The sequence below is a fragment of the Dicentrarchus labrax genome, unplaced genomic scaffold, assembly GCF_905237075.1.
Source record: "Dicentrarchus labrax unplaced genomic scaffold, dlabrax2021, whole genome shotgun sequence".
Lineage (NCBI taxonomy): Eukaryota > Metazoa > Chordata > Actinopteri > Moronidae > Dicentrarchus > Dicentrarchus labrax.
Window position 1 is genome coordinate 19508173 of NW_026136701.1, and position 18938 is coordinate 19527110.

At 42.5% G+C, this 18938-nt stretch overlaps 1 protein-coding gene across 14 annotated transcripts in view; it reads right to left on the reverse strand.

Moving 5' to 3' along the window:
- The window catches only part of LOC127379237 (receptor-type tyrosine-protein phosphatase F), a 158814-nt gene that overhangs the window by 8265 nt on the left and 131611 nt on the right, over nucleotides 1-18938 (reverse strand). For 9 of the 14 annotated variants that reach the window (XM_051428734.1, XM_051429422.1, XM_051429246.1 and 6 more), the window contains 9 exons: nucleotides 17712-17824; nucleotides 14983-15015; nucleotides 13456-13553; nucleotides 9658-9781; nucleotides 9109-9284; nucleotides 4284-4403; nucleotides 3364-3518; nucleotides 2197-2482; nucleotides 837-1015 (listed from right to left, as the gene is read on the reverse strand). In XM_051428734.1, coding sequence (XP_051284694.1) covers nucleotides 837-1015; nucleotides 2197-2482; nucleotides 3364-3518; nucleotides 4284-4403; nucleotides 9109-9284; nucleotides 9658-9781; nucleotides 13456-13553; nucleotides 14983-15015; nucleotides 17712-17824 — 1284 coding nt within the window. The remainder of the gene's footprint in view (nucleotides 1-836; nucleotides 1016-2196; nucleotides 2483-3363; nucleotides 3519-4283; nucleotides 4404-9108; nucleotides 9285-9657; nucleotides 9782-13455; nucleotides 13554-14982; nucleotides 15016-17711; nucleotides 17825-18938) is intronic. The other 5 variants (XM_051375275.1, XM_051375196.1, XM_051429514.1 and 2 more) reach the window with 1 other exon arrangement.

An 18938-nucleotide genomic window follows, 5' to 3' on the forward strand; every position in this document is an offset into this window, starting at 1 on the left:
CTTGGATATGAAAGAAGTAGTGGCTCAGCGAACGAGCCACATTGACAGAGCCGGGAGTAATTCTTGCAACTGGATACTGCCCACTGCGGACTCATCTTCTGTCGCCTCCCATACATTTTTATCTAGAGAGCACCTACTGTCTTTTTCACATCCGTACAACTGCACACCTGTCACATTCAGTGCAGTCAGGAAGGTATTAGGACAGTGATGCAATTTTTGTTGTGCTGGCTCTGTGCTCCAGGACATTGGATATGAAATAAAACAATGGCAATCTCAGATTTAATTTAAGGATGTTTACAGCCACATCAGAGGAACCATGTCTGATAATAGCCCTATTTTAGGAGACAGAGAGTAATTGAACAAGTTAACATAAAGCTCAATTAAGTCATTGCATTCATATTCGGTTACAAGTCCTGTTCAATCAATGTCTGCCTGAAGTCTATGACTCACCATCCTGCTGCATTAAATACTCACTAGAGCACCAAATTTATATTAATCTGTCACTGAAAATAGTCCAACAAATGCTATGTTTACTCCTAACGTTTGCTAAAAATCTACAGTGCCCAGCTGTTCAGGACATTACTGAGCCTTTTTGAAGAAAATCACACTATATATTTGTGACCCTTTCACATCTTCAGTAGGAACGAATGGAGCCAAAGGCTATATGGCATGGGCAGTGACTAATGCATTGTTGGTTTTGATCTTTTCATGGGATTTGTTGACAATGAGATAAATATAGAACAATGCAGCCTTGTCCTTTAAAGCTCATAGTCAGCACTTTAACCTCACAGCCATTGTATTCAGCTCAAATGTTCAAGCTGAAGTCCTTTGCTGACCTGTAGCCGTCAATGCAGCTGGCATTGATGTAGTCAGAGCCCTCGACGCCACGGATGGGCTGCAAGCAGACGCGGGTGGACTCGAAAGGCATGATGTTGACCAGGCGGTTCTTGAACTTGTTGCAGGGCAAGTTGGCGCTGATGAAGCGTGACGTGTGGGCTTTGGAGTTGGCCAGTCTCTGTTTAATGAGAGGTGGGAAGAAACCAGACAGGGAGAAAAAATTAGTGACCTGTGACCTGGAGTAAACAAACAAACTTCTGAAACACTTCCTTGTCAGAAGTCTCTATTTAGACATAAGGTTTCCTGTCAAGATATATAAAAAGTTCTGCTGGTAGGTATAACTAAGAGCACTGTACTAGCCTCCCATAGAGTCCCAGAGCTTGGAGGACTGTAGGCGTGACAAGCTCAGTGCTGGCAGTGGACAGAGCACAGATGGACAGCACAGGAGTGTGTATGGACAGTCATGGTACTCCAGGATAATTTATGTGTGTGTGTGTGTGTGTTGTGGCCAGACTGTGTGGGCACGGAGGCTGTGGCCCCCACATACACCGCAATCATTCTCTCACTCTTTCATTCTCCGTCGTTGGCAGGAGTGTAGATGCTATTATCACTTCAAACAGAATGGATCATGGTCATAAGAGGGCTAATGGCAGAGCCGCGCTGGGAGGAAAGTGTGTAATAACATCACAGTCAATGGCTATTGACAGAAGGTGTGCGTGTGATTTCGAGTCACCTTGAACACCAGCTGTGTGTATGTGCGAGTGTCAGTCATTTTGTAATTCTCCACGTGTAGGTGTGTTGATGTGTTTGTGTTTCTGAGTGTATGTGTGTGTGCTCTGGTCCATTTGGAACATGTGATGCTACTGTAGCTGCTGGGATGTCTCCATACCAATGTCATCGAGACAAATTCCTGTGCATTGGTGTATTTGGTGAATTAATCATTTTAAACACGCTTAAACCTCTCTGTGATCACTCAGCACAATAGTGACACACTGGACAGAAGGTCAGCGGCAGCTGCAGTCTGATGCCCTTTTGACGACCTGCTTGTGTTTGTCGATCAGATCGGATTGAGAAAGACATGTGGAAAGGTAACACAATTGTTCTAATTTTTGTTAATTATTAACAACAAAACTTCCTTCCTTCACTTCCTCTAGAGTGTTACAATGTCACCCCTGTGAACGATCCAGTGTAGTATAAATCAGGAAAAGCTGTTCTGAAATGTCTTTTGTAAAGTTAAATGCTTCATTACATCCTGCAGGAGTCAACTACAGCACTGGTAAAAATTAAAAGTTAATTTATTACACTGAAAAAGTCATGAAATAAAGTAATAGTTGTCTGAAGTGTGTGCTTATCAGTCACCTTGAACTCCAACTCCATGGCAGTAACCGTCTCGCCGGGCGGGGGCTGGGTGAGTTTCTGGATGTGGGCGTACAAGTTGCGTGCTGGCACCTCAGTGTTGCCGCAGGTGGCGGCCTCCAGCAGGGCTTCGTGGATGAAGATGTACTGGTCCTCAGTCTGGACCATGTAGTTCCTCTGGGCACGCATGCACGTTACGTGGCCGTAGATGTCTACAGACTTCTCGTGCTTCATGCGCTCCAGCATGGCATCGATCACGATAAAGCAGCCAGTCCTGCCCACGCCCGCACTGATGGAGGGAGATAGAGGGAGAGGAGGGGGTAAATAACTTAATGTTTCACTATATACAACAGATCATTTTTGTACATCTCTTTACACTGTATAACACTGCTGACAGTATAAACACATGAGTAAAAATCTATGGAGATGAAACTAGCGCTAAAGCACAAGGTTATCAGAATTCCAAAACTACTTAATCTCAACAGTGATTTAATATATCAACCAAAGGTATTAATCATACAAGGAACAAGTAAGTTCTGTATTACATGGTGTCAGCTTTCACATGAAAATAAAAAAACTTCTCTAAGTTCTCTTTTGCTGTGTATACACTTACTGTACTATATGTGTGTAGTATATGCAGTTATTTGTGTGTATGAATGTTCCACTGAATGTGGTGAAAAAAGGTGTGAAAAACAAAAATTGAGATGCGGCAAGGTGAGAACAGTGTTGTAATGTAAGTTTTCCAATTCTATTCTGTAAGTCTCAATGCTTGAAACCTGAGAACTGGACTTTTTGCCTTCTAGGTTAGTTGATTTACTCCCTCTAGCACAAGAGCTGGACCATAATGAAATTGTTGCTGCAGATTGTGTACAAAGTTTGTGATCCTAGAGGCATTCTGTGAGGCTTTTCGACTGGCAGGAACATGCCCAACACAGAATTATTGAGCCAAATTCATGGGAAGGCAAAAACAGGATTTCTCTGTTGCATGTGGTGTCCTTTACGGTGTATTGGCACTAATCTTTGATAAAATAACACACTCCTTCCTCAACCACTCATTTCCATCAAACAAGCCATTTGTTTATTTTAAGATAAATACACGTGAGGGTAAAAAAAAATAGCAGTTCTTTTACTGTATACACATATACTGAGCTTGTTCCTGTCTACACCCACCTGCAGTGGACCACCATGGGCCCAGCATCTGGAGGATTACAGGCCTTTACCCGCCGTAGGAAGGCCAGGATAGGGGTGGGGTACTCTGGCACCCCGTGGTCTGGCCAGGCCATAAACTGGAACTGTCTCACCTCTCTCTTCTCACTGGAGCCATTCTGCAGGAGAGTCACAAGCAGTCAGTAAAGTAGAACTTAGTGGGATACCCTGACATAGTACTGCAATTGGATGGTTTGTAATTGTCATGCTTGGCAAGAATGTTTTGAACAGGTTAAGGTTAGACTGTGTTGATGAAAAGGAGCTGAAATGCTACAGTTAAAAGTTTGATTTAATTGTCAGAAATGTAGCTATTTTAAGCAAAGGTCTTGAGTTGGCTCACTTTGACAGCAGCACATAATGTGCTCTACTTTATGGCTGTGATCATTCTGAAAGTGTAGGTGTAGATAATGTGTATAATTTTGGAATTGAACTCGGGCAGTTTCTCTGGAACGGTTTCTTGGCATTGTCACCATTCCTGATTGAAACAAAGTAACTGCTCCAGCTGGAGACTTGCATTTAATTAGTAATTATAATAATGTTTGAAATTATAAGTAATGGAAAAAGAACTGGTAGAGGAGAAAGAAAGGACGAAACATCAGTCACATCATCTTGGCACTGAAGTATATGAATCAAAGTGAAAAACTGAAATCTTTCATTGCCTTTTAGAGAACAAGAGACAAATCTTGGATGTTAAAAACCAATTACAGCAGTGAAAAAAAAGAGTCCAGTGGTAATAGCCTTTATCTGTATTCAGAAAAATAAGCAATTACATTTTAAAATGTGACCCCAGTAATGACGAACTGCAATTACCTGCTGGGAACATGTCCTTCATGAGCATATATTGCTATATGGTTAACTGCAAATGAAAAAAGCCAGTGCTGTACCTTGTAGAGGGCGAAAGTACGGACGCTGTAAGTGGCCAACTCCACAGTGTCGAGCATGGTGACCTGGATCATCCCGTAGGTCTCTGTTCCTCGCGATGGCCAGTACTGGTCACACTTCACCTGGCAGAGCAAGAGAGAGGGCAGACTGTCAGGAGTGAACTGCCTCTAACGTCCACCACGAGGCTAGTGAGAGGCTTGTAGGATCACACTGATTAACAAGGAGGGAACATTAAAGAGGTCAGATCAAAGGCTTTGTCCACTGTCTAATTAAAACCTGAAGACTCAAGAGTCAGCTCCTGTACCTTCTAAAAAACGAACTGAGCATGAGCGTGTGCATCCATGTGTGTCTGCATTTGAAGCAGGCTTCAAAAGGGCATTAAAAAGCCCACTTTGTCTTTTACCAGCTTGTGATCATTTTCAATTAGCTAATTGTCAGGTGGTTCGCGACCCCTTGTAATGTATGCTTTTGGCGCATTTGTAATGATTGGGCAGTGCACTGTGGAGGGAGATGTGTCTAAAAGCCTGTTCTCGCCTGTCGTGAGGGGACAGCAGGTCCGGCCACCTGGCTCCATATGTGCATAGAACAAACTTCACTGTGGACGAGACTAAAGTTCATCCAAACACTGACACTGAATGGCTTTGTTTCACTCTGTGTGTCTATGAAAATGATAGACTGGCCTTTGCCACAATTTTCATTTTTCTTCAGCAAGACTCAATTTCCATTAGATTGGAACAATAAAAGGACTTTTAATAAATTGTGAACAATACTCTTCTTTACTCAAACCTTTACATGAACCTGTCCTCATGCAATTGATGAAAGTCACTACAGGCTGTCACTGGAGTTTGGCTCTGATTTTCAAACAGCAATAATAAAGCGTCTGTTCTGGAAACGTTGGGCAAATATGTCCTAAACTACTTATGAATAATTTGGAGTCAAAAATAGGCCACACATTTGCACAATCATGCCTCATTTGATTTTCATAACACCTAATTTAATAGTTGTTCACAAGGTCTGAGAGTTTCTAGAGGCGATGAGTCACATCATTATCTAAACACCCGGCTAAGCCCGCTGATTAGTCTTGCTTCTAGCTCCTAGGCTCAGTTGATTATCGGTGGATGTTTTCAAGAATAAAATCTGAATTTGTGGGGCAAGTTGAGTCCCTAACAATTTTCTCCACCCACCTTTAACAAGAAGCTGAACCCATTTTGAAACAATCAAAGGCACTCTGAATAATAGCATGAGCTACAGTAAATGGTTAATGGTTACATTTATGTAGTGCTTTTAGTTTTTGCAGATAATTCACGCACACGTCACTCACCGATGGCAGTGAGCTATCTGGAACGATTTGGGGTTAAGTGTTTTGCCTAAGGAAGCATTGACACGTGGAAAGGAAGAAATGGGGATTTAACTGACAACCCTGTGATCAGGGGTCAACCTGATTTCACCCCTTGAGCCACAGACGCCCCAACTGCAAAAATGTTTTAATGTGTTTGGGTCAAGTCAATTCAAGCTCAGCTTCCTTTTTACATACAGAAAATGAGCAAATGCCAACTTTGTTTTCGCGTCAGAGTTGCTGGGACTTGGACTTGCTGCTATTGATTTGGCCAACATGAGAGGAAGAGATGTGGCGCAGCCAAGCTAATCATATTGATACTGCAGTACCGAGCTGACATTTCGAAGCACCTTGGCTGTCTGAGCGAGCTGGTACAAATCGACAAACAAAATGTGCTAAAATTCACCCCCTCACATTTCACCTCCCTTGGTGACGGCTCCTATTCAGTGGCAGAGGTAGACCTTGCAGGAGAAACTCAATTGAGTGATGGGGAACCACTCGCAGTACAAACATATGGATTAGCAGTCACCACTGTAATGAATATCTCTGTGCTTTCTGAGCTTGGGTGGCATATTTTCCCTTGCACACACAGACCACAGGTTCCACCGTCATCTGCTTCTGCTTTGAACCTTGCTTCTCACATGTCGTCACCTGGCCTTTTGCAGAGGAAGCAGACTTCTTATCTAGACATACACACACACAAGTGAGTAATACCTCTGGTCTCATTTCAAGTCCTGACCTTTTAGGGTTTTACTAACTAGTAATGATAGTGCTAGAGGAAGCTGAAATTTGCCTGCTGCCGGATCTCATCATATTTGTCAAGCTCATGCTCTGTTTGGCATAAGACATCAGTCTGGCTGGGTGGTGGGAGGTTGACTCATTCACCATATGTGTATGTCTGTGTGTGTATGTGCGAGAGAAAAAGACTAATAGAGGATGTGTATTTATGTAAAGGGAACAGAGAAATCCATGAAAATGTAGCAATACTGTGTCTATTCAGGAGTACAGCTAGTCTTATGTGATGTTTTGTCTTATTAAATGTCATATTAAATAATGTTGTTTTGGGGAGAGTGATGCAGAAGGAGTCTAGTCACTTCCATTCACTGTTAATTACCTCACATTGCATTGGAAAAAGTTATTTAGAAATTGTTTATATTACATACACACTGCAAATTGTCATTTAACTAAACATTTACTCTTCTGTATAGCAGAGGCTGTAAATGTGATTTATATACCAGACTAATTGAACACCAAATGTGTTATTTGAGCTGCTATTATATATATTTATATATAATATATACTATATATGGAAACCTAGTATGAATGTCAGCAATGCAGATAAAAAACAAAAAACAAGCTATCTGAAAAATAGCCAAAGCTGACTCCACCCTGTTTGTTGATTTTATACTAGAGATTTCAAGGTACCCTGGCATACTGTAAGTGGTCAAAAAAAATGTCCACCCCCATTGGTGGAAAGCAGGTTTGGTTCACTACATCTCTCTCCACAGTGCTGGCAAACCAATTGATTCTTAAATGTGTGTAGGAGGTGGGGACAGGCTGAGAGCCTGTTTCATATCTCTTTAAGTTCCTTATGTTGTGGTGTTTCCATTATTTTGTTGCTGTGTACGTGCTATGTAGTGTAGCTGTAACTCTAAGATCAAAGCAGGAGAGCATGGTCATCTGTCACACAGCTCTGAAATGGCCACTCAGACACACTAAACATAGAAAAAGGTATTTGCGAGGATGTGTGTTTATCCTCGCTGAGATTGACTGAAGGTGTAATAAAAATCATCCTATCAAACATATCCACGCTGCAGATATTCTACCGGGCACAAATAAATGAGCTCTGTTCCAAAAAGACCTAGTGTGCTCACAATTTGCCTAAATGATTGATTGCATCAATAGTTCAAAATTAAAACAGATGATGCTATGTTTTGAAGGATGGTAAGTCATTTAAGTCTTTACTTTAAACGATTGCTTTTTTAAACTCACTTTAGATAGTGAATGATGACCTAAGCTTCAGGTAATGATCCACCCCCAAAAAATCAATGTCTAGGATCTTAGAAATGAACTCTTTCATTTACAATCCCTTTTACTTTCAGTCCATAGTCTGGGGACTTTCTTTCATTAGGGCACTGTATGCACACAATAATAAAGCACCACACACTGGCAGGGCTCCACGCTGATTTATTTCCTCCAAGGAATTCTTGAGAATGATTTTGTGATGGTAATTAAATAAACCCATCCCAATTTTGAATCTCAAGTTGCCCATGTGCTCTTTTTTGCTTTTATTAGCTTGAATGTATTTTTAGGAGCAGACGGGTGTTGCTGGGTGACAATCCTCTTAACTCCAACTTTAGAGTTTTCATTATAGTGCCGTGGCTTTTGAGAGCAAAATTCAGAAGGAGCAAACAAAAATGAGACAGTCATGTCTATGAAACCTTGGCATGGTGTTAAAATATGTAGCAATCGAATATTGAGCTCTCTGAGCAGTTTCTAAATAATGAATAAAACAGAATTTGCATTATTCTGAAAGTTTAAATGTAACTACAATTAACATGTTCATAATTTAGCTTGAAGTTTTTCATATTTTCAGTAGAGGGTATGCACGTGTTGTCATTATATGCAAAGTTTCCACAGTTACTCCACTATAAGTGGCAAACAAACAACAGGAGGGAAAATGGGGAATGGTAAAAAGCACTGTGCAATTTTCCTTCACAAACAGATTTTGAAGGAACTCATGCAGAAGTTTTTAGAGATTGCTGAAGACTCAGGAGAAGAGAAGCAACATGAAGCGATACTGTCCACAGACAACCAAAATATCCTTTGAAGTCCTTGTGACTTTGATCAGGCTGACAAATCCTGCTTTAAAGTAGGACCAGGCATCTATATGCCTTCAGGCTTTGTTTGGTTTAATGTAACTTCCCCAGTGTTGAGCTCCATAAATATATACATATATATGTCAGGAAGCTCCTTTTCTGGCCTCATTTTAACACTAACTGTCTGATATGTTGTAGTACTATCGACTCCAATGACATTCAGTTTTACACGACAGTCATTTGTTTTCCTCCTGGTATCACAGCTTTCCCCATTCAGAGCAGCCATCAGTTATTGTTGGTTGTTTGGTAACTAGGTAGTGGTAAAGGCTGTGGTAAAACATCAAAAGTGACATCAATTCATAGGTTCTATTGTCCAGTAATCTGCTGCATGCAAATGTGTTTTGATGACATTTTGCAATAGAAGAATGTATTTCTGGCCTTCTTAGTTACTAGTTAATCATATATTTATTTACTTTAGTAAATACATTTACTTATTTACTTTATTCACAGTACAGTAACTGAGTTCATATGTTGTTTATTATTGATACATGATATAATGTACATCATAAAATCTTTGAGTTTGCTCAATGAATCAGAAAGAATGAACTGTTAAGAAATGACGTCAGTGATTGATTGCCTAATTTCTCAGTGTGACACTGTGTTTCTCCTTACCCGTGACTTTTCCTCTAGTCTGGTCATCATGACGATGGTGGTGGATCTTTGCTCCCACACCATCCTCCAGAAGTCACTCAGTGTCTCTGGCAGTGGTCCTTGTGTGGCAATGTAGGCATTCTGCTTCCTGTAGCCGTCGATGTAATTGGCATTGATGTAGTCACTGCCTGGAACGGCTGTAACAACAAGAAGTAAGGATGTAACCCATTTATTACACTGAATGGTTTATTTGATCTAATAAGGTTGCTCAAGGTCTGAATCATTTTAATCAAAATGCATGATAAATTTACTGATTGTTCTTATTGTTAATATAGAGCACATTGACATACATGGTACAAAGACAATCTGTCACTTTCAATCACTCATGATGCATGCTACTTTCTGAGGTACATGTGCTTTGTGGATAAAACTGGAGGTTTGCTAAAGCTGCAAATTCAGGAGCAACTGCAGGCACACAAAATGTCCTTGGTACGTGTGAAGGAGGTCTCAATCGATAGCAGCCTCAGTCAATGGCTATTTGAAGGGTTAAGTGGTTACATGCGCTCTTACCATCAACAGAGGTGAGCACCACTCTGGAGTGGTCATAGGCAATGACGTTTGCATAGCGATTCTTTGGCTTGTTGACTTCCATGTTGGAGTTCTCCCAGGTAAACTGCTGGCCTGGATCAATGGACTGTGTGAGAGGGCAGGAAGAAAAAGAGACAGAAGGATGGAAAGAGACAGATTATGAGCGAGTGGACAGAGAGACACAGACAGAAAGGAAAGGAAAGAAAATAGAAGCACAAAAAGAGGCTCTTGAGTGTAACATGGATAAAATGGAACAAGACAGGAGGGTAAGGGAATAGGGCAAAATTACCTCACTGTCCGCTGTCACCCATTCAACTGAAGTATACTATGGACAACAAAGCCTTTAAATGGAACATATACCAACATCGTGTCTCTTGAAAAGCCACAGCAGAGCGTTACAGGTAAGTGGTTTTATACTGTGGAGGAGATTGTCCTCAAGCTATCATACTGTGCTGGCTACATTGCAAGTACTGTTTGTGCATTAAGAGGTTGGTTATTTGCATGATGCCTAAATGCTAATGAAGAAGAGATACAAAGGCACTTGTTTTGGTCATTCAAATTGCCATTTAAAAGGCCATCATCCATAGATTGAGCTAAGACAGCCGAAGTATTCCTCCAATTTCTAAACCAAACAGGATGAGAATGTTCATTTTAGCTGGGAAATTAGTTTTTTTCTGAAGCTTGCAGGCAACAACAAACACACCCTTTCGGATGGTCCTATTAAATTACCTAATTCTGAGAAGTCCCATGCATGACTTCTTGCGGTAACCATGATTCCTCTCATCCTCTGTCTGTCTCAACTTCTATTTCTGTTGCCTTTTCCTATCTTGTATTTTTGTGTCACCCACTCCCTCTCAGCCCCTCTCAGTTTCTAACCCTTTCCATCTTACGTCATTTGTCTCTCGGGCTAAGACGACAGTAGACTGCATACATATTGATCTGCGGAGATATGTGACTGCCTCCCGTCCCTTGGCTCGATAATGTCACAGAGTCTCTTGTTATTCTGTATCGATCCCCCTCAGCTCACATCGGAACCATGTCCACTAATTCCCCAGACCTTTCGCCTCGCAAATCCAGCAAGAGTCAAAATGACACCTCGAAATTCTTTCACTTACTTAACATGGTTGTGGCACTAATTTAATCATTAGAGGTTATTTCATGCCAAATCTTGACAGCTCAAACATAATAATAATTATTATTGGAAAATAAAGGGTGCAAGGTGAGGTCCAGAGAGACTGAAGATTATGATTTTGGGCCATTGAGTTAAGCTATAGCAAATTAGCTTTCAGCTTTCTAGCTCTCACAATGTTTTCCTATGGAGTAAAGTGGCCCCTACATAGGTAGAAATATGACATAAAAGCTAAGTTTATTTCCAGAGAAAGCCATGCACATGCTATTTGTTCTTGAACAAATATGAAAAATGTGGAGTGCTCATATGCAAAAAATCCTTCACTACAGCTACAGCCAAAATTGCTCAGCACTGAGAGCCATGTGAGTATAGGCCTATTGCTGCTGATGAGCTCAGCACTGCCAATTTCTCTGTCCGTGCCCGCCACTACGAAGAGAAAGATTTCATTTGCAGTCAAAACATGTCATATCCATTTGAGAGCTCAGTGAACACAGCGGGCACACCAGACTGATGACAACTAGAAAACAAGTTAGGTAGAAAGAGGTGAGAAGCAAACGCCCAAGATATTCTCGCTGACACACTGGAAATGCTTTCAAATGAACATAATGATGCTATGACGACTGCAGCGTGATATTGCTTCCTGCGTTAAAAGAGTTGTCAGGGGGAGCTGCAGCATGCCTGATTGACAAATTCTGCTCATTACCCGAGTGCTCATTGCTCAGTGTGATGCGGACTGGCGTTGGTGGTAAAGGAAGTGTCAGGCCGCCTAAAACATCAGGGAGAGGAAGTAGTGAAGCCTCTACAAATTCCGTGCCTTGGGGTAATGCGCGACGGGAGCAGCCGGCGAACGTGACTGTGACAAAGCGCCATGAGCTCTGCCACAGTGTCTTGCCTGGCAGAGAGAGGGGCGGCCATCTGCCCAGCCATGGAGGGGGTCTTCTCTGGCTTAGAATGGTGTGGGGAGGGAAGGGGCTGGGCTGGTTGCCTGCAGTTGTACAAGCCACTTCTCTGGCTTGATTCGTTTATACTAACTCAACAGGCCGGGAGGGCGATGTGTTGGAGGGGCCCGGAGCAACACAAAAAAGCACTTAATTGAGTGCAGATTTTTACTGAGGTCTAATTATCTCCCCAGTTAGCTGTTAATTTCACACTGAACCAGATAAAAAAATACACTAGAATTATATACTATGTTATAAAATGTGAGACTTTGCATCCAAACAATGAATGTATATTTTCTCATGGCTCTTCCTCACAGACTATGCTTTATATGCTGTATGTTTAAGTCATCCCTCATGTATATAAAGGTGTAAACCAAACATTACAACACTCTCAGTGGGGTGGCTGGTAGCTCACTTGGTAGAGTATGCGCCCCATGTACTAAGACTGAGTCCTTACCACAGCAACCTGGGTTCAATTTCAACCTGTAGCCCTTTGCTGCATGTCCTGATTCACTGTCTCTCTACAGCTGCTACTATCAAATGAAAGCAATAACCCCCCCAAAAAAAAATCTTGCATTGCAGCTCAGATGCACCACAAACTACATCTTCCATAATGACCATAAAGTTGAATCAAAACCACTCTGACAGTTTCAACACTTAACACTACAACCTACTTGAGAATAGGATTCATTGCACAGCTGTTGCATTAGAATGCACTAGTTTCACCTGAAAGGACTACAATTAAGAAAAAAATCATGTATGAAATCTGAATGAATAAGGGCTTAATAAATAAGACACAATAAAAAAAAATTTATATTAAGGTAAGCACCATGCCCAGTTCTAAATGTTTTTTTTGTACCACTGGCTAGATATAGAATGGTTATGTAAGGCTATGAAATAGATGTTATTTTCACAGTAAACACTGGACAGGGCAGATAACAGAACAGTTGACTAAAGTTTGGGCTTGTGGTGATGCTCGGGGAAAGGTCATGGGGTCACCAAAATACATTTGTTGTTTCACTCAGCGAGAAATTGCACAGCAAATTTCAGGCTGTAGCAACATATACTGGTCGCAGGCAAACAGAGAGAGGCAATGTGAAGGTAAAAAAAAAAGACAAAAAAAGATCTGCAATCATTGTAACAGCCTTGTTGGATCCATCATTTTGAGGAATAGAACTGATTAGACGAAACAGATAACACAATCAGAACAAATAAATAAAAGACAGCTCTTGTTTTTTCTGTATTCAAGGATGCCTCTCCTCTTCATCTGGCCTCACTTCGTCCCCAAACCAACTATGTGCCACTTTAAATGCAAATTTGCTTCCCCCCTTTTTTTTTTTTTAGTAAGAACACTGACAAGAGATAATCCCTCACTGAGTTGCATCGGAGAGACCGCCTGCAAAATAACATTCTTAGGGGAAACATCAAGACGCACACAGATTGCTTAAGCAACTCGCCACCTGCTAGTTTTGTGAAAAAGCATCTCGCAGTATTTAATGTAAGTGTTGGTTTCCTGGTGGGATTGGTAATAGAGTTGTAAAAGGACTGAAAAATGTCTGCGAAAGAAGTCTTCCACAATCCATTAGGATACATGCATATGGGATCAAAAAGGCATTAACACAAAACTTCCTCCCAGACACCATAACAAAGAAACACATTCATATGCTTGAAAGAGAGGGATGCACTGATACAACATTAGTACACAGCTCTTACCTCATACTCCTGGGAAAAGCGTAAGCCGTCGTTGGCCTTCAGTCGCTCTATGTGGTCAGCCAGGTCAACGACAGGAATGGGCGGGTGCTCCCTCATTCCTAGGAGAGGAAGAGGAGGAAGAGGAAGAGGGGAGAAAACAAAGAAAAAAAGAATGAGATCTGGCTGTTCCTACATCAAACATGCACAACGACTTACACAAACACTGGTTGGACCACAGGGTGAGTGAAGCTGCCAGTGGGACCATGAGGTGGCTGTGTAACGGTGAGGAGAGTGCACTTTGTTCAACAATGCATGAAGAGAAGGAGAGAAGAGAGAAGAGAGAGAGAGAGAGAGAGAGAGAGAGAGAGAGAGAGAGAGAGAGAGAGAGAGCGCACAAGTTGAAACAGGCTGGTGACATTTGGTGATATCGTCATGCTAAGTGAGGAGGACAGAGGTGGGGCTGGCACGGCAATGCACATGAGTGACTGGGTGAGCATGCTCCTGGAAGGAAGCAGGAGGCAGACATCTCTCTGACTCCACAACGCTCAATTGGTGGCAGAGGTGGGATCGGAGCAAGAACCCACAAGTCTCTACAAATCAGTCACACTGTCACTTCCCAGAGAGGAAAAAAACTGACTGGTCACCAGCCAAAACTCATTTCTTTGAAAATCTCTTTCCCAACAATAGACTATCTTTCGGCCCAGCCTGGAGCGCTTGGGCTGGATTAATTTCAAACAACCCCCCTGCCGCTCTCTAGATTTCTCATCGGCGGGTTATTGGATGATTTATTGCTAATCTACCGACACAAATTCCCCTGTGCCTCTGAACTTGGCAAGGCTCTGTGCTTAAACGGATTGCTGGGAACTTGCCTTATGTGTTAACTGTATGTGATGCATGAAGAAGCTCTAAAGTTATACACGGAGTATCATTAACATTACATATAGCCTTGAAGTCACATGGAGAAAGATACATCAGAAGAGGTATACATTTTAACATCATTGCCTTTGGCTGAGCGCATCTGTAAGGTCATGGGTCATGCTTTCAGAGGACCGACTGCTGCAGCTCATTATTGCTGTAATGCTAATGGCTAATGGCTGGTAACTATGGCCACTGCACAAGATGAGATCTGACCAATTACACTAATTTAATACTATCACACAGAGGGACCTCAGTGTGTGTGTGTGTGTGTGTGTGTGTGTGTGTGCGTTTTTGCGTGTTCAGCCAGGTCTTTTACAGCCATGTTGTTGGGTAAATGGAGAGTGAAGCTATAGATAACAAGGCTAATGTACAGCAAGTGTAACTGTCCGCACTACTCAACGATCCATGAAAGCATCTAGTCTCTTTGCTTCCGCACCAAAAGGGTGTTGTGGGAAGTTCACAGCCAAGAGAAGACATTGCTGCATCCTTGGAGCACCAGAGGCTACAAGCTTGTGGACTTGTGATGTCTGTCAGGATTGCAACGGGGGGAATGGGATCAGGAGTGAGAAAGAGAGAGGACGAGAGGCTGCATGTGTGGGAAATACACAGTAGGTGAGAGAGCAGACTAACTTGGAGTGTTGGGGCAGCGATGAGAGCTGGGACCTGTAGAGAGAGGAGAGTGAAGGAGGGAGGAAGAAGAACACTCAATCAATGGAGATGGCTCAGGATCAAACCAGGGCCAAAGAGTATCTGCAAATAACCTTTTAAGCTAGTTGGAGTACGCAGCGGTTGGTGTTTTTCCTCTCAGGACAATTCAAGTAGCGTAGTTTAGGCTGTTAAACAGAGGTGCATACAAAGCTTAACTTTATAATACTCCCCTGTGACTGCTCAGGTTAAACTGCACTACTGAGTAAAGGGCACTACATGTTTCATCTGATGAAGGAAATATTTATTTTATTACAGCTTAGGTGATATTGTCATAGTTTTGGCCATCATGTTGGTTGGACATTTTTTTTAACACACAAGAAAATGTGTGCAGGTACAATTAAACCAACAGTAAGGATGGTTGGTCAAGTTGAACCAGGAAGTCAGTCTGTAAACTTTGACAGATGTTTACAACAGTTTGGGTAATCATTTTACCATTTAACTTTGTTTTCTCTTTCTTTAAAACCCTTTAAAGCCCCTAACTGCTCATATTCTTTGCTCCATTGGACTTATTTTTTTGACAATGTACCAAGATATCAGCATTTAAGATGGTGAGTACACTTGTCTTATTATCACCAATAGAAGTTATGCGGAAAGCTACAAACAGAACAGAAACCAGAATTTCCCTTTCATATACTCTTAGTATATGACTGCTTAGTATAAATTGCACAACTCCATAAATGGCATCACATGCTTTATCTGAAGTGTCAAACTAAAGTGAGTTAAGTATTTGCAAATACTATCTGAACCAGGTCTGCCAAGGATAAACCAGGTCAGTTACTCATAGAACCAAATGCCTGCTGTTGGAGTGCCAAAAGGTCTGTTTAACAAACCAACACACTGGAGACATGAGCTGCAATCGGCTGGACCACTTAACAACAATCAGAATCAGAGCAGTAATGTTCACCTGCTGTGGGCGCATCAAACAGAGAAAGAGCGAAAGGACAGTGGAATGGGCTGTTCAATATTCACTCAGCTCAGCCTTGGATTCTCACACATATTCGCAAGTTAGACGCAGCCTTGGTGATTTCTGATAATCACCGCTCTTGAAGCAAAACAGCGGTGTGGAAAGGGAGAGAAAGAAGGAGATAAATGTTGACGTACAGAGAGAGAGAGGGACAGGGAGTTAGAGAAAGAGAGAGAGAGATTACCCTACAGGGGGAAATGGAAGACAAAAGAGGAAAGAGGTGGAGTGGGAGGATGGGAGAACAAGGCTCTTTTAGAGCGGCAGCACTGCTTAATTCCTCTGCAGGGGTTCAAAGGGGCTGTGTATGTGTGTGTGTGTGTGTGGCGAATGGGATCTTTAATAACCCGTGAGAAGGGCACACACACACACACACACACACACACACACACACACACACACACACACACACACACACACACACACAGAAACACGCACAAGTGCAAACGCGCATGCACCGGGGTTGACATTTTCTCTCAGCTCCATTGTTCCCTCCGCCTGGCTCACCTTCACATCAGAGGCAGCAGGACTCATTACCAGCTAGGGGGAATGAAAGGAGCTCATGGAGGGAGGAGGAGGAGTGAGGACCGGGGGAGGAGGGAGGAGATCAGGAGGAAAAAGGAAGAAGGCTGATGCTGAGGCGCACCCTGACACCCCCCCCCCCCACTTCACCACTGTGCGTGGATGGAATCTGAATTCACCCGGGCTGACACCACTGATACCGTCCAGAGCTGGGTATGATGGCGAACATGATTTGTTTATTTTCTCCTATTGACCAGTTTTTCTTCTGCTGAGAACTGGTCAGATTTACAGCCTGAGGATAAATAACAATATAAGCAGGACACATGAATCTCATACAGCAACACCTGCTACAAAGCACTAATAAACAAGAGATTCATCAAAGGGAAGGAAGGCAGGCGTTCATTGCAAAAGTAGATTGCTTCTTGAAATGCTGTTTAGTTGAAAAAAAAAAAAGTCCTATCCAAAATGCAATATCCACCATTTGAGGAAAAATGCGTTCAAATACAAGATATTAAGGAACACTATTAGAGGTGTGAGTCACCTTTAGATAGTTTCTTTCAGTGTTGTAGATAGGATCATCTGATGAAATTTTATGGAGTGGAATGAAGCCCCTCATGAAGTAGAATATACTTTTTGCTTATTTTTTATAAGCGTTGACTGAGTCTGCACTCGTTTCCAGCCCTGATTAAAATCCACACACTTACATTGCATAAACATTCACACAACACTTACCAAACTTGCCTGATACAACACACTCAGTTTACCACTACCCCGGTCCATGAGAGCAAGTGGAGGTTGATTCCGTGTTTGTATTATGAATTCAAGTTGCTGACTTGCAAATAGGGTTCATGCCAACCTCCATGTTGTAATTACAGCTGGGATACTATACATGGATGTCTTACATCTCCCAAGGTCTGTTAGTGATATTAAACCCAAATTAAATGGATATTGTGTTATATTGTCATTAAACAGTATCCTCACATTACCAACTATGTAATCACACAACCATCAAGTCGTCAAGCTGGGAAACTTCCCCACACCTACCACCCACCCCATATGACATGAATGTCATATGAGGTTCATTTCTCAAGGGCAGTTACTGAGGGAAAGCAGAGCAGACTTTACCATATGTAGCTACATGTATGGTTGTTAGACTGTGGTTTATTACCTGGGGTTTGGTAGTTGAGTCTTCTCATCTCCACAGGGTCTGAGGAGTTGGCCAGCAGGGAGTCTTTCACCCCACCTGAGTGCTCATCTTTGGGCAGGGGTGAAGCCCGCTTCCTGAGGTGGCAGAAACAGACAGTAAGGCATTAAACACATCATGCCATGACCACCCACATGCATTAATACAAGAGCTTTAATGGAGTCATCAATTCCTCAAGTTAACTGCAAGTGACAATGACAGGATGATAAAGAATGGCATCAATGTTTCTTCTATATTGTTACAAAAAAAGGACTGAAAAAAATGTACACATTTTCGCTGTGTTGCACACTTGATGAGGCTAATGGCATAGTTAATGGATCTCAAAACTAGTTCTGAGGACCAGCAATTGAAAAGACAGTAGGTACCAGGGCATTACCCCCATTAGTTTGCCAACTGGAGTTTAATGTGTTTGAAGAAACGCCATCATTTTCCTGGAGTGGGCTAGGTTGGGTTTGTTTGCCGCTGGATAGGTGACAGCTGCTGTGTGGGTATGTGTACATGAGTGCGTGCGTGTTTGCGTGCAGCAAAGATTTAAATGTGTGATTTTCGCTGCTGTGTGTGTGTGCTAACAACACATTGTGTTTACTGGCTTTCCAGATTGAGAGGAAAACAGGCGGATGCTGTAATTAGCTCATCAGCTGGGTGGCACAACACTGGGTAATTAGACCAGTTCGGCAGCACCTGCGCTGCCAGGCCCGGCCTAGCAGAGTCTAACATAGCACAGAACAGTACAGCTCAGACTGGCTCAGCTCAGTCGACCATAGCTTTGTCCATCAGACGGTAGAGGAACAGAAAACGCAGCCTGCCTGTATTCTAATGTTCAGACAGCCAGCATCTGTTGACATACACACACAAACAGGCACACAGATGTATACTTCCCCACCACTCTCACTTTCACAACTACACACACTCACACAGATACAGCTGCAGACCCACAAGCCTTCTGACTGCAAATGGAAAAGGGGCGGAAGGAAGCATCAGGGCGCCCCGTGGAAATTTCACATCTCATTGCACTCCATTTGCAAGTGGCGAGCGTGGGTTTTAGGCAGGAACAGGGCCTTCTGTTGAAGCCCGGCGTGGTGAGAATACATAAAGCTGGTAGTGCACACACAGCCCTAACCCGGCCCACCTCAGCCGCTGGGGCTTGGGCCTCACCGCCACCTGTTATCTTATGCTGCAGGGGCTTAAGCT